General features: G+C 38.6%; 3 protein-coding genes across 21 annotated transcripts in view; 2 read left to right on the top strand and 1 right to left on the bottom strand.

Moving 5' to 3' along the window:
* The window catches only part of DENND4C (DENN domain containing 4C), a 110,550-nt gene extending 103,412 nt beyond the window's left edge, over positions 1 to 7,138 (top strand). For 4 of the 12 annotated variants that reach the window (XM_081498781.1, XM_081498734.1, XM_081498766.1 and 1 more), the window contains 3 exons: positions 699 to 849; positions 2,298 to 2,362; positions 2,586 to 5,794. In XM_081498781.1, the coding sequence (XP_081354907.1) occupies positions 699 to 849; positions 2,298 to 2,362; positions 2,586 to 2,722 (353 nt within the window). In that variant the 3' untranslated portion in view covers positions 2,723 to 5,794. Of the gene's footprint in view, positions 1 to 698; positions 850 to 2,297; positions 2,363 to 2,585; positions 5,795 to 6,852 lie in introns of those variants that run through there. The other 8 variants (XM_081498775.1, XM_081498723.1, XM_081498741.1 and 5 more) reach the window with 5 other exon arrangements.
* RPS6 (ribosomal protein S6) lies at positions 654 to 22,929 on the bottom strand. 7 transcript variants are annotated; one of them, XM_081499014.1, is made up of 8 exons: positions 22,516 to 22,929; positions 21,973 to 22,129; positions 21,241 to 21,522; positions 9,703 to 9,834; positions 8,949 to 9,159; positions 8,646 to 8,792; positions 6,298 to 6,455; positions 654 to 6,209 (listed from the first exon to the last, which is right to left on the bottom strand). In XM_081499014.1, exons 4-8 carry the CDS (start codon positions 9,745 to 9,747, stop codon positions 6,114 to 6,116), a joined length of 657 nt encoding a protein of 218 aa, XP_081355140.1. In that variant the 5' UTR covers positions 9,748 to 9,834; positions 21,241 to 21,522; positions 21,973 to 22,129; positions 22,516 to 22,929; the 3' UTR covers positions 654 to 6,113. The 7 variants fall into 7 exon arrangements, with proteins under 7 accessions (XP_081355140.1, XP_081355122.1, XP_081355149.1 ...); XM_081498996.1 differs by having other exon boundaries at positions 21,241 to 21,378; XM_081499023.1 differs by having other exon boundaries at positions 22,836 to 22,929.
* The window catches only part of ACER2 (alkaline ceramidase 2), a 71,533-nt gene continuing 71,301 nt past the window's right edge, over positions 22,923 to 23,154 (top strand). The window contains exon 1 of one of the 2 annotated variants that reach the window (XM_081498925.1): positions 22,923 to 23,025. The gene's annotated coding sequence lies outside the window, so the exon portion shown is untranslated. Of the gene's footprint in view, positions 23,145 to 23,154 lie in introns of both variants that reach the window. The other variant, XM_081498869.1, reaches the window with a different exon arrangement.

Below are 23,154 nucleotides of genomic sequence, written 5' to 3'. Positions count from 1 at the left end.
GGGCTGTATGCAAATTAAATAGCTTGCTTTATGACAGATGCTCAGGAGGCCGACTGGGCAACTTTTGGATACACAGTTCGATCTCAGCTGATGTGGGTATAATAAAACTGTATGGCTGCTGGGGTTACCTCCAGTATTAAAGTTTACCCTTTTTCTGGGCCAAGCTTACATTGTTGATTTGGTATATTTTTAATGTTAACTGTGATTCAGTTCAAATATGCCACTGAAGCACTTTCATAATATATGAAATTGGTGTAAGTATTTTTTCCTAATAATTCAGGAATTACTCATATCAGTTAGGATTATACTCTACTGTATTTAATAGAAAATGACAGAATCTTAAACATGTAAAGATTATTTTCTCACATGAAGAATTTATGTAGACACTCCAGGACTGGTAGGCAACTCCTCTGTCATCAAGGGCCTAGACTCCTTATGCTTTGTCTGCTTTTCCATCTGTAAAGATTCGTGGTCACAGGATGGCTGCTGGAGTACAAGCTATCACATCCCAGCCTCAAGCACAAAGCCCTTAAGTTCAGGAAAAGGAAAAAGGGACAGGCCTATCCTATCTGAAAGAAGCAAGAAAAATATTCCTTAGCTGGTTACATTGCTGCATGCATAATTGTGAAGGTGAAAAGAAATAAGTTGTTTAATAGATTGAATAAGTGTATTCTTTATTACTGTGTTCATATCGTTAGATTCTGAAAAGAAATTGTCTCTCCTGTCAGAGGAACAACAAGCAACAAGCACTTTAGTAGAAACCATCAGGCAGAGTATTCAGCATAATGATGTTCTTAAACCCATCAACCTACTTTCACAACAAATGAAGGGAGATGTGAAAAGACAAAGGTAATAATTCAGTATTTTTTACTTGATGTCACTGGAAATAATTTCATGATTTTTAAAAAATTACTTTCAAAACTATCTCCAGTTGCAAAAGAAACACATACTCATTGTGGAACATCTGATTCTTTTTTAAAGTCCTATCCAAATGTATACATTTATACTTCACAATAAAAATGTCTGAGGAATAGATTAAATTTTAGGTGATGCATTCATGTGTAAAATATACTCAGTCTTTGGGAAACATTACTTCTATTCACTGGAAACCTATAAATATGTTTAACATCGATGTTAAACATATCTACTGCTTGTTCAGGCCATGTCACTCAGTTTATCTTGTGGGATGTAAAAAAAATATATATGGGTTTAGGAGTAGAAACAACTTAAAATGATAGAAGCAGTGAATCACAAAGGATAAGGAGCTATCCTGATCCTCTTATTATTATCTGCTAACATATTTGGATCAGTATTCACCCTAGTCTCAGCCTAAGTGAATTTTGTGATATAAGCTTCAGAAAAGGGGACATAGTATCTTCTATCAAACAGTGTCTCCAGGTGCTCTTCAAGTTTGTCGTCATGGCATCTTTGAAGACAGTCTCAGAAGTAATAGGACAAGAATTCATGATGAAAATCGATAGATCCTTTTATAATTTTAGCAGTTGATGCAGAGATTATCTCCTTCACAGGCTCAAGAGCAGCCAGTTACAAGCATCTGATTTAAGGGCAGGGAAGGAATAGGAGAAATGATACAGCTTCTGAAGCTTTTAAAGAAAGCTGCATGGAGCATCATCAGAATCAGCATTAAAATTTTTTTTTTCTGTGTAAATAAATACTCAGAAGTCAGTTCCTAAATTCCCCCCTCTTTTTTAACAACTGAGCCATGAATTTGATTTTTAAGGTTTCATTTGTCTCGCTTTTATGTTCACAAATCAGATAAAGGTGATTTATCCTTTACTGTTGGGTTAAATTACTAAAGAGACCACACTGTTTGTGTCTATGGGTTTAGACCCCTAACTTACTTAGAAATTAACTTCTTTGTCATGTAGCAAAAAATTGCTTTTGTAAGTATGAATTAGAAATTAGAATTGAAAGTTATCTATTGCATTACTAAATATCAATAATTTTAAGTTAAAATAAGCCATTTTTGTTTTGAACATGAAGCTTTATGCCCATTAACTTTAAACTTTTTAATTTGAAATAGAAGTTTGCAGGAAATTGCAAAGAAAGTATCTGTGGACCCTCTACCCAGCTTCTCCCAAAGGTGACACCTTGCAACTGTAGTGCAGTCAAAACAGACACTGACATGAATGAATACACAGAACCTAATTTTTTTTTAAAGTATAGTTGACTTACAGTGCTGTTAGTTTCAGGTGTTTTTTTTCACCATTTAAAAAATCTTTCTTAGCATATTTTTATGCTCTTTGCCCATTAACTTTAAAGTATTTGTTTTATAGGAGTTTATACAGAGAAATCCTCTTCTTATCATTAGTATCTCTTGGAAGAGAGAATATTGATATCGGTAAGTTGGTCAAATGGGGATTACTAAAGGTGGTTTAGTCTTATTCTCATAAGTAATTTTAAAAATTCTAACTGGTATGGGTAAATACTCCATTTGCCTCTTAAAAGATTTCTATCTTTAAATGTGCAATTTATGTATAGAAAATGATTTGACTACCATTTTTAAATGCATAGCTTTCGTCTTATTAACAGATTCCAACTACATTTTTGAAAATATCTTTCAGAGGCTTTTGACAATGAGTATGGACTTGCATACAACAGTCTGTCTCCAGAGATTCTTGAAAAGTTGCAGAAAATTGATGCTCCACCAAGTATCAGTGTGGAATGGTGCAGGAAGTGTTTTGGAGCGCCTCTTATTTAAATAACAGATTCACTCGATTTTTGATACAGTGCTGGGGGAATAGATTTAATCTGGAGACATTCAAGGTGTTTCACATTACAAATTGGCAAAAACTGAAATGAAGTTACTCTTGGGACAGTATTTATGATGAAATCATACTGAATCATCTCAGTGTAAAAAATGCCATTAAAATGCCCCAAGGTTCACTGAAGATTTACAATTTCTGAGCTGTTTATATCTGCTGAAAATTGGTGTCGCATTTCTCAGTATTTCTGGTAGTTTATGATAATGGAAAACCATATTCACTCTTGGCATTTTATGTTTGAAGCTATTGAGTTTGGGGAACGGCAAATTAACGTAAACTTGCCTAAACCCCAAACAAATGAAATCTCAATTATAAGAGCAACTATATGTGTATTGTGTATATGTGTGTGGCTGTGTAGGTGTCTATTCAGCCACATTATATTTATTAAAATTCTTAAATTGCATGTTGCAATAGTTTTTTGAAAGGGGTTTCCAACTATTAAAATGACTACTACTAAACTCATATGTAGTCATTTAGGTTCACAATCACCTGAAAGTCTGATGAAAACTGCCATGCCTTTGACTCAAAATTAATATATTATTTTTACCCTTCATGCTATATATTAGCTCCCTTAATGGATTATATTGCAAATATCCAGTTCCTTCCTCCTCTTCCCAGCACCATGTTAATTTGCAACAGCTTTAAAATGGAATAAATGAGCCAAATAGTTTAAGTGAAATTAGATCAGCTTCATAATTTACAAAATTAAAATCCTTGTGGTTTTGTCTTGGGGTCTGAAATTGTTCAGGCACATAAATTGTTGCTGTTGTTCACTTTTAAATACCTGTGGAATAACTTGCACTGCACAGAATTCTATTCTTGTATAATATTTAGATTTGTATGCTTATTTGTGCATTTGTAAATATGGTTTTTTAGGATAAATCAATTAAGTCTTAAAACATTAAAGCTTATTAAGTTTGTTGCTGGTAGGTTTAAGAAAATCATGACCTCACATGCCTCACTGACATTCATGCCTTTCATTAAACCATCCCTTAAGGATAGTAAATTTGTCTTCCTTACCTCTGCATGCATGGTTTGAAAAACCAATAATTGCGTGTGCTTCCTTTTATAGTAATTATGCAGATGACTAAATCACAGTTGATAACGATTTCCAGATGGTACCGTTAACACCACACACTGTTACTTTACCAATCTTCCAAGATTTCAAGGTTAGTAAGACCTATGCAGAATCCTTGTTTCAATTTATGGTTAAAGTGCTGAGTGAAAGAACTTTAGAATTCTCATTGCCTTAAAAATGGATCCTTTGCACTGTCTCAAGAGTATATATTTTTGCAACTGAAGACTTGATACTAGTCTTAATACTTTTAAAACTTACTGCCCCAACAGAAAGTTTGGAATTACCTTGCATATAAAAAAAATTGAGGTTGAATAAAGTGAAAACTTCACAAGTTTGCTGTTCTTGTCTCTTACATTTTTAAGGCTCCTGTGGTCTTCAGAATTCCAGTATTGTCTGTTTTCCCACTTTTCTGTGGTTTTCAATAATTTGAATTAAATTACTTAACAAAGCACTTCCCACTAAAAAATACTGATGTATTCCTAAATCTTACACATTTAGGAATATATGAATTTTACAGTAACTTTTAATATTAATCTAAAAAACAACCATCATAAAGCTTAGCCTATTTAGAATTAAGAATGATTTGTATTAAAGTTGCTTAAAGTCCTTTTCTAGCACCTGCCACTGGGCAGTAGAAATTTATAGCAAAAGAGAAAACATCAAATCACTGACTTAAATCTATCTAACTTCTGAAAGCCATCTTTCAAAATATGCCAGGTTAGCATTTCCTTACTCTGGTTTTAGATTAACTGCATCAGCTGCATTTTATACACTGATTATAGCAACCTGCATTTTGCAGTGTTAAAAGTTTTAAATCTAGCCGATTTCATGAGCTAGAATGGTCAAGGCTCACCTTATTTATCCATATTAGGGACTGTACTCCTTGAAATCAGGGTGCTTCTCATGTTTTATGCATTAGCATCAACCAGCTACTGGGTTAGAATTCTGGATTTATACCAAACCTGCCTGCCTTTTGGCCTGTTACCCTTTAGGACTCAACTGTAGTATGTCTGGTCCTTTGCTACCTTTTTAAAAAATGCTCAAAGTTAACTTCTCTGTCAATTGCCAATTGAAGTCTTTTAAGAGTTTTGTAACTCTTAAGAGCTATTGGTCCTACACAGCAGAAAGTAACAACACTGTAAATCACCTGCACTCCAATTTAAAAAAGACCTGTGGGGATCCCCTCTATGAATCTTGCTTCTCATAGTGCAAAGTGCCCCAAACTACCCAATCCTCCTCCACTTTTTAGCCAGGTCCTTGAAATCATCCTTTGGTGATCCTTCTGCACTCTTAACTGAAGCACTTCTTCAGTCTCTACATGCCAAAGCCACTTGAAAATTTTACTCACCTGTGTTACTTAATACATACCCCAGAAAAGGAGCACCTTTAAAGCCGAACGTACCTTTTTTTCAAGACCCTCTCGTCTGTTAATGGTTTGAATAAAGGTTCTAACTGCAGTTAACTATAGAAAGCAGACATGGTACATACAGGAAAAAAAAAAATACACCTTTGGGAATTCCCTGGTGGCCCAGTGGTCCTGGGGTTAGGAGTGTGCTCTGACTGCCACGAGTCCAGGTTCAATCCCTAATCAGGGAGCTAAGATCCTACATCCCGTAAACCACACAGCACAAGGCGTACTTTCTGTGCACATCCTTCATAGATGCAAGAGTGTCTAAAAACAGGTACAGTCAAGTCCCTTGCAGAGTGTGAAATATAATAAAAATGTAAATTCACTTGAAAAGGTTTCTGTTAATGTATTAAATCTGCACTGTTTTTAAAAGCTTTGTAAAACTATTCTAAAATGATATCCATCAACTGTGTTTTTCACAAGTTATTCTTTTTACGTATGACAATGTCCATCTTCACAAGGGCACTTTTCATATATCGTGTAGAAACTGTATTCCTTAAAATAAAGTCTGTCAAAGATTAACAGTCCTAAGTCATTATTTTCCCCATCTTGTCCCATGCCTTGCTGAAAAGTCAATCAATCAATGAAAGAATTCTGAGACACCCACCAAAAGAAACTGTTCTGGCCATTTCTTCCATTATCACATATAGTCTGTTTCTGAATTTGAAGGACTGTCACTTTCAAGTATCTCTTGCAGACCTAATCCACTGCTAGATTATACAGTACCTCCTTTTCCATGATAGGAGTTTGTGGACCTTCATTTATCTATCTGATCATCAATTAAAAGTCCAGAAGGGAGATCTGATGTCTGATCTTATTTATTTGTTACTCTTAGAACATCTCATTTTTGACTGGACTCAGACTTAGAAGTAGAAGCTCTCAGAGAGGACAGCCTCCGTCTCTTGGCAATCTGTTCCTGCCGTTTTTCTTTGGCCTCCTAAACAAAACAAAAAACAAAGTGCAGTTCAAGCTTATCTGGATTAAAAAATGCAAATCCCATAACTCCTATTTCCCCTAAGATTTACCTTCATTCTCTTGGCCAAAAGTTTAGCATATTCTGCAGCCTCTTCTTTATTTTTCTTAGTACGCTGTTTCTTCAGAGCAATACGCCGGCGTTTGTGTTGCAGAACTCGTGGAGTCACAAGACGCTGAATCTTGGGTGCTTTAGTCCTAGGTTTCTTACCTAAAAATTCAGATGACTCAATCACTTCAATACCCTTGCTCAACAGGACCCACACTTACATTTTTAAAACAGAGATTCAAACTTAGTAGCACACTTAATCCTAACAGTTCACTAAACCATACCAATATTTGGATAGCAAGTTCAAGGTCACACATAAATTTATGTTACTCAGCTGAACAGATGGAAGTCCTATCTTAATTTTTACTACTCACTTTGATATCCCTTCCATAATTACATTGTCTTGGTAGGATATTATGTATCTATACCATAAGACGTGAGCATTATTTTAAAACAGTATTTAATTTGTCATGAAAACTAAGTAAAGCATTAACTGCATCACTATCCCACCCACCATGCTTTGAAGTCCCAATTGATTCTCAAATTTCTATTTTCCAAGACAGGACCTGCTTATCTGCTTATGAGGAGTAAAACCATCAACATTCATTAATTTTTTTTCACAATGCTGTGCTGCTTGTATGAGCTTCATTCCCCAACCAGGATTTGAACCTGGGCCACCACAGTAAAAGCAGAGTCCTAACCACTGGACTACCAGCAAATTCCTAAGAGTATCTTCATTGAGCCTGTGTGGATTATAAATCTGCCTCAGAGCAGGAGTCTTTTCAGATGTAATGGTTTTAGTTTGTGGACCCCTGTGAGAGCAATAAACACTCCATATAAATATAGTCTAAGACTAAATGCTCAATTGTCCAGGTTCTGCTAAACGATAAAGGAGTTATAAAGAAACAAGAACTAGCTTATAAATACTCTGAACTAGCACTTACTAATGTTATTTCCAGGGGTGTGACTACAATTACTTTTTAAAGTGTATGATCTTCATGAGGATAAGAATTGTGTATTTATACCATATCTTCAGCACTTAATAGAACCTGGCACAGAGGTTTCCAAATATTTGGAATGAGTGACCAATACCTGGCACCACATGGCAGGTATTAATTAGCTTATTTAAGCCCATAGTCCTGGAAACCAATACCCCAATTTTTTCCGATTTGTCAGGAAAACTCAACCTGAAACTAACATATTATTTATGAAGATATGTTATGTCGACTAATGAACAAGATACCTGCTTAAAATATAAAACACCAAGTTTTCTTGAAAAAACTAAAAACTTGAGTTCCCATATGATCCAACAATCTCACTCCAAGGCACATATCAGACACAGCTGTAACTCAGAAAGATCTATGCACCCCTATGTCCATAGCAGCACTATTCACAACAGCCAAGAGGAAAACAACCTCAATGTCCACCAACAGATGAATGGATGTCATACGTATATACAATGGAATACTAAGCTACAAAAAATGACAGTGTCATTTGCAGCAACATGGATGAACCTAGAGATGATCACACTGAGTAAAGCCACAGTTAAGACAAACACCATATCACGTACATGTGGATTCTAAAATACAACACAAACTTTACAAAACAGACTCACCGACACATAGAACAGACTTGTGGTTGCCAAGGGGTTGTGGAGGGATGGATTTGGAGTGAGGGATTCTCATATGCAAATTATTACACATGGAATAAATTCCTACTTATACCATAGTACAGGGAACTACATTCAATAACCGGAGATAAATCATGTCGGAAAAGATTTTACATATAACTGAATCACTTCGCTGTACAACAAAATAAAACATTTTTACAGCAAGTCAACTATACTTCAACATAATAGTTATATATATATAAAATGTTCCCTGGTATTTTGAATGGTTTTCTAATTCACAAAACTATCGCTATCCCCATTCAGAAGTTCAAGCAACTTACGTTAATGAAAGCATCAACTTAACTTTCTCAACTTTGGTCAACAAAAAATCAGAACCACTGATATGTTAAGAAAGCAAGTGTGTGGGCATGAGAGCCTATTCAATCACAATCCCAGACTTTTCTCCTAACCCCAAAGCAATTAACTTAAAATATCTAAGAAGTTATCTTTGAATGAACTCATACAATGACTCAAAAGCAAATTTCCAAGAAAAACTCTAACACTATAGGGCACTGGTTATAACGATGATTAGTTCCAATTGCATATCTTGACCCTTTTCCACACTAATTTCCTAAAAACGCATATTCTAGGTAAATAGTAGGCAGAGATTGGCTTCCAACATGCATACAGAATGGTACAACCAATGAAATTAAGAAAGCCCTATATTGCATAATCCCTCATACCGTCTTTGTTTAGGGGCTTTCGCACAACATACTGGCGGACATCATCTTCTTTAGAGAGATTGAAAAGTTTGCGGATTCTGCTAGCTCTTTTGGGACCAAGGCGACGAGGCACTGTAGTATCAGTGAGTCCAGGAATATCCTTCTCCCCTAAAGAAAAAAGTGAACAGATGTTTTTAATTCAACAACTTCCTTACAGACAAGAACCCTAAACTGTTCAGGCATTGCCAAAGCCAAGTCCACTTTCAAAGACAATCAACTTTAAGTCAGTGTTGACAAAAATAAACTCCAGGATAAAAGGCTCACCTTTTTTCACGATGACCAAATTGAGAACACTCAGATTGGCATCCACAATGCAACCCCGTACAGATTTGCGTTTTCTCTCTCCAGTCCTCCTTGGTCTGTAACAGGAATGTCCCTTACTCAGTAGCAGGCGAACTCGGCCATGGGTCAAGACACCCTGCTTCATGGGGAAACCCTGTTTATCGTTCCCGCCACTGATTCGAACCACATAACCCTGCAAGAGAACGCGATGACACATTAGAAACATTAGAAGGATTGTGGCCTCCAAGAAGTACACCCTTAATTCTACTTAGTACCGTTCATTAAGACCAATGTGACACTTTCAATAGTTTCCTCTGGTCACTAAATTTTGTCTATACTTCCAGTTTCCCAAGTTAGATTAGCAAAATCCTTTCAATCAAGTCATATTTCTAGCCTATACTTTACCAGAGTTAACAACTCTTGGGGTAAAAAGAGTATGTTATGAAACCAAATTATCAAGGAATCACAAATCAGAAACAACCCTTCTTGGCACTTTTGAACAAGATTCCCTTTGGAGACCTTTAGCTTGCAGGTCAAGAACGATATAGTTTTCATTTGATCTACATAAACATAACCCTGCCAAGTGATAGCGCCACCTTATAAAGTGACATTTGGAACTAACCTAAGGTTGGGAACACAACCCGAGTGTGAACCCCATTACATTTACCAATTACCAACAGCGGTTACGCCCTCTCTTAAATAGAGCTAACAATTCAACGCGGCAGTCAACTTTTACCTTCCATTCTTCACCCAGAGCGTCAGCAGCAACTTCTGTGGCCATACGCTTCTCGTAGAAGGTTCGAAGTTTTCGTTCATCGTCCACTTCAATGAGCTTCTGGCAGCCAGTAGCCGGGAAAGAGATGTTCAGCTAAAAATTATAAACGAGAGGGAAAAGAACTTCATGAAAATCGCAGAACCACTAAAAAGGTTATTCCATAGCAAAAAGCCTTTCCTGTCACCCGCACACAACAGAAAATTTGATTATATTCACTAAATGACACGTGCAAGCCGCCACAAACACCTCACTAAAAATAGGACCCATCTTGCAAGGCTTGCGGAATGCCGCCACGGAGAATTACGGTCCACAGCCGTTCACTCTCTCAGATCAAGGAGCCTGACCTACGTGCAGTCAGCCCGGCCGCCTCTATCCTGCCTGGAGGTCAAGACGCCACCATGGCGCTCCCCGACCGGCGTAGCTCCAGCTGCAATCGCTCGCCATCCGCTTTCCCATTGAGCTCAGGCCCCAGAAGAGCGATCCTTCTCCTGCCTCAGACCCTTCTCTATCCAGGGCCAGGATTTTGGAGCGCAATGCCACGTCGTGGGGCTTGATCCATGTTCCACAAGCCTACCCGAACAACCGCCACCAATTCCTACCTTCATTCTGAAGCAGCCGACAGCCTCCGCGGCGCCACGAAAAAGAGACCCAACTTCCGCTTAGCCCAGGTCACATAGGCTCTTCCAGTTCTCGCGAGATGTGCAGACGCCTGGTATAGTGGAAGTGAGTGCTAGTAGGCAGTACTTCCGGGGTGGGGCTAATCAGCGGTTGGGAGGTAGGAGTCGGTGGGCGGTGCGTTGCGAGGCAGCACAGGTTTAGTACGAAAGATTAGTCTTTCTACTGCTTGTACTTTCTCGTATGATTCTGGGTTAGGGCGCAGTTCTGCTCGGTCCCGGACACTGCTTCTGATGATACCAAGGAAGGAGGCGGGATCGGAGTTCGACTGTCCTGCGCTCTCTTGTATCTCAAGCTCCATCCGAAGATTTCCAGTTTAGGAGCGTGCCCTGCCCTGGTTCCGGTCTTGAAAAATTGTGCTTTGTCTTTTCTTAAATACTTGATCATCCACTTGTCCTTTAACCGCTTTGCAGTCACCGTTCTGTCACGTGCGTGCGTGCTAAGTCCCTTGGGTCGTGTCCGACTCTTGCGACCGCATGGAATGAAGCCCTCCAGGCTCCTCTGTCCATGTGATTCTCCAGGCAAGAATATTGCAGTGGGTTGCCATGCCCTCCCCCAGGTGATCTTCCCGACCCAGGGATGGAACCCGCGTTACTTCTGTCTCCTGCGTTGGCAGGCGGGTTCTTTACCACTAGCGCCACCTGCAGTTCTATCACAGAATGATGCATTCAGCCAGCCTGTCTTGCAAGCCAGTTAACCATAGTTAGATAAGTCCTGGTGCCTCCTAAAGAGCCTCTCTGCTTTCTGCCTTTACCCTGGGATGTTTTTAAAACGCAAAGTTCTGTCACTCCCTTGATGGAGATGCACAATTTATTTCCCACTGCAATTAAATACTTTCCAAACTTCTTAACCTACTTTCGTATGTTTTCCACAGTCCAAAACTCAGCTATTGCCATTTGTTAATGCCATGCAAGTCTTTCAGCTTACATGTCCTTCCTAAGAGAAGCCTTTCCTGACCACACAACCAGAAATTGTAGTCCTCTCCTCTAGTGTAGCACTATTTTCCTTTATAGTATTATTTAATCATGATACATAAATAGTTTGCTTATGGTCTATCTCCATACTAGATGGTAAATTAGGCTAGGTCTCATAATTTCATTATAGTATACCCAGGAAACAGTAAAATGCATGGCAGTTAATGAGTAAGGCTCAGTAAATATTATGTGATCATAACCCTAGTTTTGATATGTATTAGTCTTTCAGAGTGTGGTAGTATGGAGCCAGCCAGCAGAGGAAGAATGAGTTGAGTGTATTACAGTAAATCTTGAATCAGCACTAATTCAGCTCTTAATAGAACAGAAACATGTGGGGAAAATATGGCACATTTGATAGTCCTCCAGAACATTGTTGGGAGAATGATAATCCAGATGATCTAACTTTGAAACCCACAGTACCATGAAGAATGGAACATTTACTATCTATTACGTATTTACTCCATATTCTTTCCTCAAGAAAAAAACCCCTGCGTTTAAAATAAATTTTTACTTCCCAAGATTATCACATCCACCTTCTGCTTCAGTATCACAAAATTTTGAGTTTAGGCCTGCTTCACATTCAAAGTTGAAAGATTCTACTAAACCCTGTTTATGTGATAAGTCGCTTCAGTTGTGTCCGACTCTTTGTGACCTTGTGGACTGTAGCCCACCGGCTCCTCTGTCCATGGGATTCTCCAGGCAGAAATACTGGAGTGGATTGTCATGTCCTCCTCCAGGAGATCTTCCTGACCCACGGATTGAACCCGCGACTCTCATGTCTCCTGCATTGGCAGTTAGGTTCTTTACCACTAGCGCCACCTGGGAGGCCCAAATCCTGTTTGATCATCTGATATTAATGTAAAAAGTGTGGCCAAATGATGCATTTAAATTCAGTATATGTAATTTTTATTATTAAGGTAAAATTGACATAGCATAAAACCATTTTTTTATGTGAAAAATTCAGTGGCATTTAGCACTCACAGTGTTGTATAGTCAGCACCTCTATCTAGTGCCAAGACAGTTTCATCACCCCAAAAGGTAACCTTGTATCCATTAAGCAATTGCTCCCCATTCCCCTCTTCCACCAGCCCCTGGTAGCCACAATCTGTGCACTGTCTATATGGATTTACTTAATCTATATATTTCATATAAATGAAATTATACAGTATGTGATCTGTGTCTGCCTTCTAATATTTTTTTACATTCATCCACATTGTAGTGTGTATCTGTTTTTTAATTCCTTTTAATGATTGAATAATATCACTTTGTACGTGTAGGTCACAATTCGTTTATCCCACAGCATATGAAATTTTCCTGGACCAGGTATCAAACCCATGTCCCCTGTGTTGGCAGACAGATTCGTAACCACTGGACCACCAGGGAAGAGGTGGTGATTGCACAACACTGTGAGTGCTAAATGCCACTGAATTGTTCACGTAAAAATGAATGATTTTATGCTATGTCAATTTCACCTTAACAACAAAAATTACACCCATTGAATTTAAATGCATCATTTGGGCACACTTTTTACATTAATATCGGATGATCAAACAGGATTTCCGTCTCCCAGGTGGCGCTAGAAGTCCTGTTTCCCACCAGAAGTCCTGTCTCCAACTTCTGACTATTGTAAATAATGCTGGTATATGAGTACCTATTTTTAGTCCTTTGGGGTATATAGGAGGAATTTCTGGGTCATATGGTAATTCTGTGCCTCCTAGGAGAACTGCTAAACTGTTCAGTTTCATTTTTCATTCTCCTCAGAAATATATGCGTTTGTTATTTTGTTACTTTATCTCTCCTTTAAATTATAGTCATCCTAGTGGATGTAAAGTGGTACCTCAGTGTGGTCTTGATTTTCATTTCCCTAATAACTAATTATGTTGAGCATCTTGGTCATTTGTATATTTTCTGTAGAGAAATGTTTATTCAAACCCTTTCCCTTTTTTTTTTTTAAGCTCTATTTTTATTCAGGTAGTAGTAGTGAGTTAATATGAGGCAAATAGTAAAATCCAGGACTATTCCTCAGGATTTTTTCTTTTCTAATGCATTTTTTATTGTGGTGAAAGACATGAAATTTACTGTATTAATTTTTAAGTATGCAGTTCAGTAGTGTTAAATATATTCACGTTGTTGTAAAACTATCTCCAGAACTATTTCCTCTTGCAAAACTGGAACTCTGGACTCATAAAACAACTCCCTTTTCCCCTCTCCTCATCCCTGGTAACCACCAGTCTTACGTATCTATGAATTTGACTACTTTAGGTAACTGATACAATTGGAATCATACAGTACATGTCTTCTTGTGGCTGGTTTATTTCACTAAACATAATGTCCTCAAGGTTCATCCATGTTGTAGCATGTGACAGGATTTCCTTCTTTTTTAAGACTGAAAAATATTTCATTGTATTTATATACCACATTTCATTTATCCATTTGTCTGTTGGTGAACATTTGGGTTGCTTCCACTTCTTAGCTGTTGTGAATTCTGGTATTAACATAGACATGCATATCTCTCTTGGAGACCCTGTTTTCAATTCTTTTGGATATATATATATCTAGAAGTGAGATTGCTGGATCATATGGTAATTCAGTTTTTAATTTTTTACCTTCTATTGTTTTCCATAGAAGTTGCACCATTTCATAATCCCACAAGGGCTCTTTTCGTATATTTGAATTGGCTTGTTTTCTTATTGAATTGTAAAATTTCTTTATATATTCTGAATGCTATACCCTTATTAGATATATAATGTCCAAATATTTTTTCCATTTTATAGGTATATTTCCACTTTCTTGATAAAGTACATTGATGTACAATGGTTTTAAATTTTGATATAGTCCAGTTATCTAATTTGTCTAATTTGTCCGTTGTTGATTGTGCTTACATTCTCATGTCTGAGACAAATCCATTGCCAAATCCAAAATCCCTGTATTCTTCCCCAATAATTTTATGGTTTGAGTTCTCGTATTTAGGTGTTGATCCATTTTGAGTTATTTTGTTAATGTGGTTTGCAGTTGGGAGCACAACTCCATTCTTTTGCACATGGACATCCAGTTGTCCTACCACCATTTGTTGAAGAGGATATCCTTTCCCTCACTGAATGATCTTGGTACTTCTGTTGAAAATCAGTTGGCCATAGATGTACAAGTTTATTTCTGGCCTCTCAAGTCTGTTCCATTGATTTATATATATATCTATCTTTATGCCAGTACCACACTGTTTTGATGTGTAGCTTTACAGTAGGTTTCAAAATCAGGAACTGGAGTCCTTGACTTTTTTGAGGTTTTTTTTTTTTTAGTTCTTTGGGATCCCATATGAATTTTATACTCCTATATGCAATGTATGCTCTTGGAATTTTGATAGGGATTGCATTTAACTCATAGATTGATTTAGGGAGTATTGCCATTTTTATGATATTGTCTTTCACCTCATGAACATAATCTGTCTCTCTGTGTATTTAGGTCATCTTTAATTTTTTTCAGTACTGTTTTGTGGTTTTCAGTATGTAAGTCTTTTACCTGCTTGATTAAGTTTATTCCTAGGTATTTTGTTCTTATGGATAACATATGATACATATTATATATATATATATATATATGCACGCATATACTGTTTTTTCTAAGCCGTTTGAAATTCAGAAGTATTTCATTTCTGAATACTTCAGGACATATGCTAAGAACAGGGCTATTTTACTACATAGCTTCAATATTGTTATGCCATCTAAAACTTATTATTTACATAATACATTCTACTCTGCAGCCCATATTTAAATTTTACTGATTATCCACAAATCTCTTTCATTTTTCCCTCAAACCTATTAGCTTGAGGGCCTGGCCCCACCCATCAGCAGGTAGGTACCAGCCCCAGGATTCCCTGGGCCATGTAACCAGCAGACACTGCATGAGATAGGGCCTAGTAGCTAATCAGACTGTTGGCCAGCCCCACCTACCGACATATCCAAACAAAGGAACAAGACAAAACTCCAGAAGAAGAACTAAGCAAAGTGGTAATAAGCAATTTGCCTGATAGAGAGTCCAAGGTAATGACCATAAAGATACTTAACGAACTTGGGAGAAGACTGGATGAACACAGTGAGAAATTTAACAGAGCAAAAATATACAAAGAAGAACCAAGCAGAGCCAAAGAATACAATAATGGAAATAAAAAATACATTAGAAAGGATCAATAAATCAATTCATACTACACAAGGCAATCTACAGATTTAATGCAGTTCCTATCAAAATGCCAAAGTCAGGGAATTCCACTGGTTAGAACTCCATGCTCCCACTGCCTGGGGCCTACGTTCAATCCCTGATCAGGAAACTAGATCCCACAATTTGGCACTGCAACCCAATTTCTTTTAAAAAGTCATTTTTCACAGAACTAAAACATAATTCTAAAATTTGTATGAAAACATAAAAGACTCCAAATGGTCAAAACAGTCATGAGAAAGAAGAACAAAACTAGAGGCATCATGCTCCCTGATTTTAAAATATTAAGAAGTTACAGTAATCAAAACAGTATGCTACTGGCATAGAAACAGACATATGGATCAATGGAACAGAATAGAGAGCCCAGAAACCCACACTTACATGGTCAATCTATGACAAAAGAGGCAAGAATATGAAATGGGAAAAATAGTGTTGGGGAAACAGGACAGCTACGTGCAAAAGAAACTGGACTGCTTTCTCACACCATAGACAAAAACAAACTCAAAATGAATTAAAACAACACAATATTGTAATTAGCCTCCAATTAAAATAAATAAATTAAAAAAAAAGATCCTACATTCTGCAATTAAGATCTGGCACAGACAAAATGAAAAACAAAACAAAACAATACAATAGAAGTCATTCTTAGCAGACTAGAGTAGTTTGTCTCTTGTAACTGAACCCTGACTAAATATAAACATTTTAGCCCTTCAGTCTTTCAAGTTGTCATCTTTCAAAGCAAGTAAAGTACCCAAAGTTAAAGGCTTCAAGCTAATTCATAAGGTCCACAATCTGGTAAAATTCTAGGTAAGGCAAATAACTTTATGCTGTTTCCTTTAATTTCCTGGTCAATTAATTAAGAAGGATATGGTTTTATCTACTCTTCTTATTAAATTTATATACCATTAAAAAAAAAAACTTCAGTTCAGTCACTCAGTCATGTCCGACTCTTTGCAACCCCATGAATCGCAGCACGCCAGGCCTCCCTGTCCATCACCAACTCCTGGAATTTACCCGAACCCACGTCCACTGAGTCACTGATGCCATCCAACCATCTCATCCTCTGTCGTCCCCTTCTTCTCCTGCCCCCAATTCTTCCCAGCATTAGGGTCTTTTCCAATGAGTCAACTCTTCGCATCAGGTGGCCAAAGTATTGGAGTTTCAGCTTCAACATCAGTCCTTCCAATGAACACCCAGGACTGATCTCCTTTAGGATGGACTGGTTGGATTTTCTTGCAGTCCAAGGGACTCTCAAGAGTCTTCTCCAACACCGCAGTTCAAAAGTATCAATTCTTCAGCACTCAGCTTTCTTCACTATCCAACTCTCACATCCATACATGACCACTGGAAAAACCATAGCCTTGACCAGACGGACCTTTGTTGGCAAAGTAATGTCTCTGCTTTTAAATATGCTATCTAGGTTGGTCATAACCTTCCTTCCAAGGAGTAAGCGTCCTTTAATTTCATGGCTGCAATCACCATCAGCAGTGATTTTGGAGCCCCCAAAAATAAAGTCTGACACTGTTTCCACTGTTTGCCCGTCTATTTTCCATGAAGTGATGGGACCAGATGCCATGATCTTAGTTTTCTGAACGTTGAGCTTTAAGCCAACTTTTTCATTCTCCTCTTTTTTATCTACTCTTATTAAATTTATATACCTTCTTATATATATATATACCTTCTTTTATATATATATATACCTTCTTATATATATAAATTTTTATCTGCTCTTTTTATATTTGTATACCTTCATATATATATATGTATATATATATACATATATATACACCTTCTTATATATATAAATTTTTATCTGCTCTTCTTATTAAATTTATATACCTTCTTATTAAATTTATATACCATTAAAAAAAAAACTTAAGTACAAGATCTGGAACCATAGACCTCTTAGAAAAGAAAAAACAAAGGCAGTACACTCTTTGATATTGGTCTTAGCAATATTTTTTTTGATGTGTCTACTCAGGCGAGGGAAACAAAAGTAAAAATAAATATTGCACCAAACTAAAAAAACTTTTGCGCAGTGAAGGAAGGTATCAACAAAATGGAAAGTCTGCTTATGAATGGGAGAAGATATTTGCAAACAATATATCCCATAATAGGTTAATATCCAAAATATATAAAGAAATTGTTTACTCAAAAATAATAAAAGGATGAAAAATGGCCAGAGGACATGAATAGACATTTTTCCAGAGAAGTCATATAAGTGGTCAACAGGCAAACGAAAAGATACTCAGCATCACTAATCAAGGAAATGCAAATTCCAAGCATGATGAGATATATCATTCTTCATAAAAGGAATATTCAAAATAACATCAGCAAGATGGCTGAATACTTTCTTGCTCCTACCCCTCTCATCAAAGACAATAATTCAGCATCCATCAGGGAGAAAAGTGCCTTTGTGGCAGCTTTGGGACCCAAGTAGATCGTGAAACCTTAGTCCAGTCCCAGGCCAGGGAGAGCTATTTTGTGAAGGCAGTCCTGAATCCACGGTGCTGACTTCACTGGTCACAGCCTTGAAACAGCTCCGTATCTGAGGACTTGGCTACAGCACCATTTGGCTTTGGTTCTGTCACCAGCACTGTTCACTAAGGGACCCAGAAGGTGTCATGCCTACCCACGCATTTGACAACAAACATGCACTCAGACCTCAGTCTTGCTGTAGATTCTGAAGTGGCTTATGAACAGGGTCTAGCCAGTCTTGCCTGGGATCTGGGAATCCTTGCATATATCCCTCCTAACTCAGTCAAATTGTAGACTTTATTTTATTTTTATTTATTTATTTATTTATTATTTATTTTAGTTGGGGGCTAATTACTTTACAATATTGTAGTAGTTTTTGCCATACATTGACATGAATCAGCCAAATTGTAGATTTTAAAATAACCTTTAACTGGGATTCAGTCCATCCTAGTCACAGTTAGCAAATGGCTCTGCTGATGGAAGGACCCAGCAGCAGATGCTCTAAACCCTAAAATGGCCCTATACTTGGTTCCAGCCCCTCTGATCATGGCTGTGAAGCAGTCCAGCCCACCCAGGGACCTGGTGGGAGACCCTCCAATCCACGCCTCCAGACCCACGTCTGCAGACCTTACTCTTGTCTGTGAAACCTGAAATAACCATGGGCCTCGGTTTCACCCCTTCTCAGCCACAGTCCAGAATCAGTCCTGCCTGTCTAGGGATTCATCCTATTACCAGGTCCTCCCAGGGACCTGGTGGGAACTACCTCCATGTACCTGCTAATAGGCTGCTGCCTGAGGACCCAGCTGTGGCAACTGAAGCAGATCCTTCTCCCAACACAAGAATATTGAACAAAGTACTAGAAGTAGTCCCATACCAGACATACCAGATCGGACAGAATCTACACCTGCCTAAACCTCTGGTAACATCTCTGCCAGCTAGGGAGTCCACCCACCCCCACAGACCCAGCAACATCACATAACTGGATCTCATTCAGCAAGACTGCAATTCTGAAAGTAACCCATCATCCCAGGGAACTGACAGGACCTCTCAGAGATATCTGCACCACTATGTTCATTGCAGCATTATTCACAATAGGCAAGACATGAAAACAACCTAAGTGTCCACTGACAGATGAATGAATAAAGAAAATATGGGGAATTCCCTGATGGGTCCAGGTCTTAGGACTTGGCACTCTCACTGCAGGGTCCCTGGGTTCAATCCCTGCTAGGGGAACTAATATCCTACAAAAAGAAAAAAGAAAAAGAAAATTTGGTATCTATCTATCTGTAATGGAATAGTATTCATCCATTTTCTAAAAACTGCTATTGGCAACAACAGGGACAGCTCTTGAGGGCATTATGTGAGGGAAATAAATCAGATAGAAGACAAAATACTGTATGGCCTCACTGATTTGTGGAATCTAAAAAGAGCGGAACTCATAGAAATAGGATTAGAGTGGTGGTTGTCAGGGGCTGAGAGGTGATAGAAATGGGGACACACTGAGTGTTAATCGTCAGTGGGATAAACAAGCAGAGATATCCAGGTACTGTTAGGTACATAGGTTTGAAGGCTGAGTGTTTGACTCAAGTGAAAAAGGTGGGTTTGGAGTGGGGGCCCGTATGAACATGCTGGGGATGCCATAACAAAATACCACAAACGAGGTGACTAAAGAACAGAAAAAAATTTTCTCACAATTCTGGATGGAGCTAGAAGTCTGAGGCCAAGGACTGGTTTCTTTTGAGGCCTCTCCTTGGCTTGTAGCTGACTATGTTCTCTCTCATATCCACATGGCCTTTCCTCTGTGTGTGTCTGGGTCTCAATCTCCTCTTCCTCTAAGGGTACCAGTCATATTGAATTAGAGCCCTGCCCAATAATGTCATTTTAACTGAATTATCTGTTTAAAGACCCCATCTTCAAAATACAGTTATATTCTGAAATACTGGGGATTAGGACTTATACATGAGAATTTGTGGGGGACACAATCCAACTCCTAACAGGGCCCAAAGGTCAAGTCTCTCGACTATGAAGAGCCTGACTAAATGGAACACATTTTGTATTCAATAGCACTGAGTTAAAGTACTCCTCAAAACACTCAGTAAAGATATTGTGTTGGTCAAAGAGTTTGCTTGGGTTTTCCCATAACATCTTAAGAGAAAAACCCAAGGGAACTTTTTGGCCAACCCAATAAAATTTCCCCTAACTCACTGAGCAAATGAGTTTTTCAAGTGTGTTTAGGGAAAGAGACATTTTCTAAAAGGAGGTGTAAACACAGAAAGGAAGAGAAGTAGTAAGGAAGGAAATGGAACCTGAGCATTTCAGTAAGCTGTCTCATATTTGGCTCAAGTCAAGAAAACAGGAAAGAAAGATCATTTAGGCAGAAAAAAACTAAATTTCAAGGGCAATTTCTACTTGTAGGAAGAAACTAATTTTAAAACATGCCATGCTGTGTTTGGAAAAGGAAGCTAAATCAAAGAAATGAAGTTAGGAAAACTTCTTGCCAGTATTTCTCTAAGTATATGCAGAAGCAAGAATTACAATGGATTTCTCACCCCTTGGGTCAGGGGCTAAGGGATGTTTTCGCAGGTTTGTGGAAAACAAGCTCTGGTATATGTTGATGAAATATTTGGTGGTGGGCAGGAAGGAAAGGGGATGACAAGAAAAATACTAGAATAAATCTTTTTTTATCAGATTAAGTCACTATATCAGGGCAATCTTTTTGTTCCACCTATTTTCATTCTTTAATGGCTATGTGGCCTTGGACGACTTATTCATTTCATTCTCTCCATTCCTTAATTTCGCCATCTGTAAAATGGTGGTAATACCTTCTTTATAGAGTTTGTGTCTGGGATAAATGAACTTACACTTGAAAAAAGTTAAACAGTTCTGGGAGTGAGTATGGTAGACCCTCAGTGAGTGTTGGCTGTCCTCACCCTCCCCACCACCACATTATCCCCTGTCATCATCTTCATCCCTCTAACTCTGCTCCTGTCACTCTCATTTCCAGAAATGTTTGCTTTCCCCTCCCCCCAAGCTGTGGTTCTGAGGGTTCCAGCCTAGGCTGATCTTGCTACGAAGAGGAGATGGAAGGCTGAACTTGGTGCTGAGATGTTGTGGATTAGCTCAGTTGGTGGACAGCCTTGAGGAGGCATTACTGAGAACATACCTTCTGGACTCAACAAATTCACATGGCAATTTCATCAAAAATTGGCACTGCGGTTCCAGCAGTTTCTTCCATGGGTGGAAGTTGGGAGTGGGATTTAATCTAGTCGAGGTCGTCATCCAGTAGGAAACCACACAGACCCTAAAAGCACCAGAGAGAGAGGGCAGGGAGAGCTGTGGCTCAGACACAGCCTGGGTCCCATCGCATCCACTTCCTGTTCCTCACTGATTGGCCCAAAAGATTGCCATGATGAGAATTCATGAGTTGTTTGCAGTTAGTTGGTATCTGCAAGGAGATACCCGAATTATTCTCTGAAATTATCACTATAAATCCTGTCAAAGGTTTCTTCAAAATGCACACCCTAAAATACATTAGTAATGTCTTCATATGGAGAGAAATCCCAGCCCTTGTGGTGGGTCCACTCACTTTGGGAATTGTCAAATATTTCTAGGATTAAATTTCTTTATATTTTCATACTTCAGAGGAGGGTCAAGTGTCCTCTATCTTCCCTTTTGTTCCCCAGGCTGCACAGCTAATGAGAAAGAAGAAAAACCTGTGGCTCTTCTTGGTGTCTAGTTTGTAACCTTCCTGGTAGTGACTGTCTCTACCTACAGTAGATACTAAATTTTACATTCTTGCCTCCAACTATTATAATGGTTAGAGAATTTAGTTAAAAAAAAAATGATGATCTTCTAGGCCCCAATCTTCTTCACTTTAAAGCCCCTGACCTCTTACCTGGACCTCTCTTTTTCAGTAGACAATGTTTCTTCCCATTTCTTGCAGAGGTATGAATTGCTTTGGGGCTTCCCAGGTGGCTCAGTGGTAAAGAATCCACCTGCGAATGCAGGAGCTATAGGAGACACTGGTTTGATCCCCGGGTGAGGACGATCACCTGGAGAAGGAAATGGCAAATCGCTCCAGTATTCTTGTCTGGGAAATCCCATGAACAGAGGAGGAGCCTGGGAGGCTACCATCCATGGGGTTGCAAAGACTGGACAGGACTGAGCACACAGCCCATATATACTAGTCATGTAAAATTGGAAATTGAAATTAAAAAACCCTCAGTTGGTAAAGAATCCACTTGCAATGCAGGAGACCACCGGTTCAATCCCTGAGTTGGGAAGATCCCTGGAGAAGGAAATGGCAATCCACTCCAGTATTCTTGCCTGGGAAATCCCATGGACAGAGGAGCCTGGCGGGCTACAGTCTATGGGGTCACAGAGAGTTGGACACGACTTAGTGATTAAACAGCAATGAATTGCTTCAATTTTCTCTCACCCTCCAAATGTGTCCAGGTGTTTATATATATCCTCCATATTCCCCTCTTTCTTTGTATAGAGTTCTGTTAGAACACTTGGTTTTAAGTCACAGAAATCCTATCCAAACTAGCTGAAGCAAAAATGTGACTCTACTACGAGGGTTCCAGTTTATCTTCGGAACATTTCTATGTGGCTAGATCTCTGAGCAGAGCTCAAACCAGGGACTTCTTTTCCACCAGGACTGTCTCTTGTCTATACAGCTCTCTTTGGAACTGCTTCATTGTTCTCTTATGCTGAGTACCAGTTCTGTCTATGTCTCCATCCATTGGAACAAGTTACCAATAGTGCCTCAGTTCAAATCTCCATTCCATTAGACAGCTAGATGGAACTGGAAGAGCTCAGTTCTGCTTCCAGATTCCCATGGGTGCATTCTGATTAGTCAGCCTGAGCCAAGCCAATGAACTCTAGCCATGGAGTTGGGTCACAGTGTGTTACCACGGCTGTTCCCATGGTAGCCATCTGAATGGAGGTGGGGGCAGGGGAAGGTGGGAGGTGGGCAGGAGAAGAAAAGGTGGGCAGGTCCCAGAAAAGAAGAGGATTCTGGGACAAAACAATACGTGTCTACTCCATGGTGTCCCTTCTCTCCAGGCAAATTATA

The sequence above is a fragment of the Giraffa tippelskirchi genome, chromosome 1, assembly GCF_054371585.1.
Source record: "Giraffa tippelskirchi isolate mGirTip1 chromosome 1, T2T-mGirTip1v1.2.pri, whole genome shotgun sequence".
Lineage (NCBI taxonomy): Eukaryota > Metazoa > Chordata > Mammalia > Artiodactyla > Giraffidae > Giraffa > Giraffa tippelskirchi.
The sequence above is the reverse complement of the archived record's forward strand: the minus strand, read 5'-3'. Positions and strand labels throughout refer to the sequence as shown.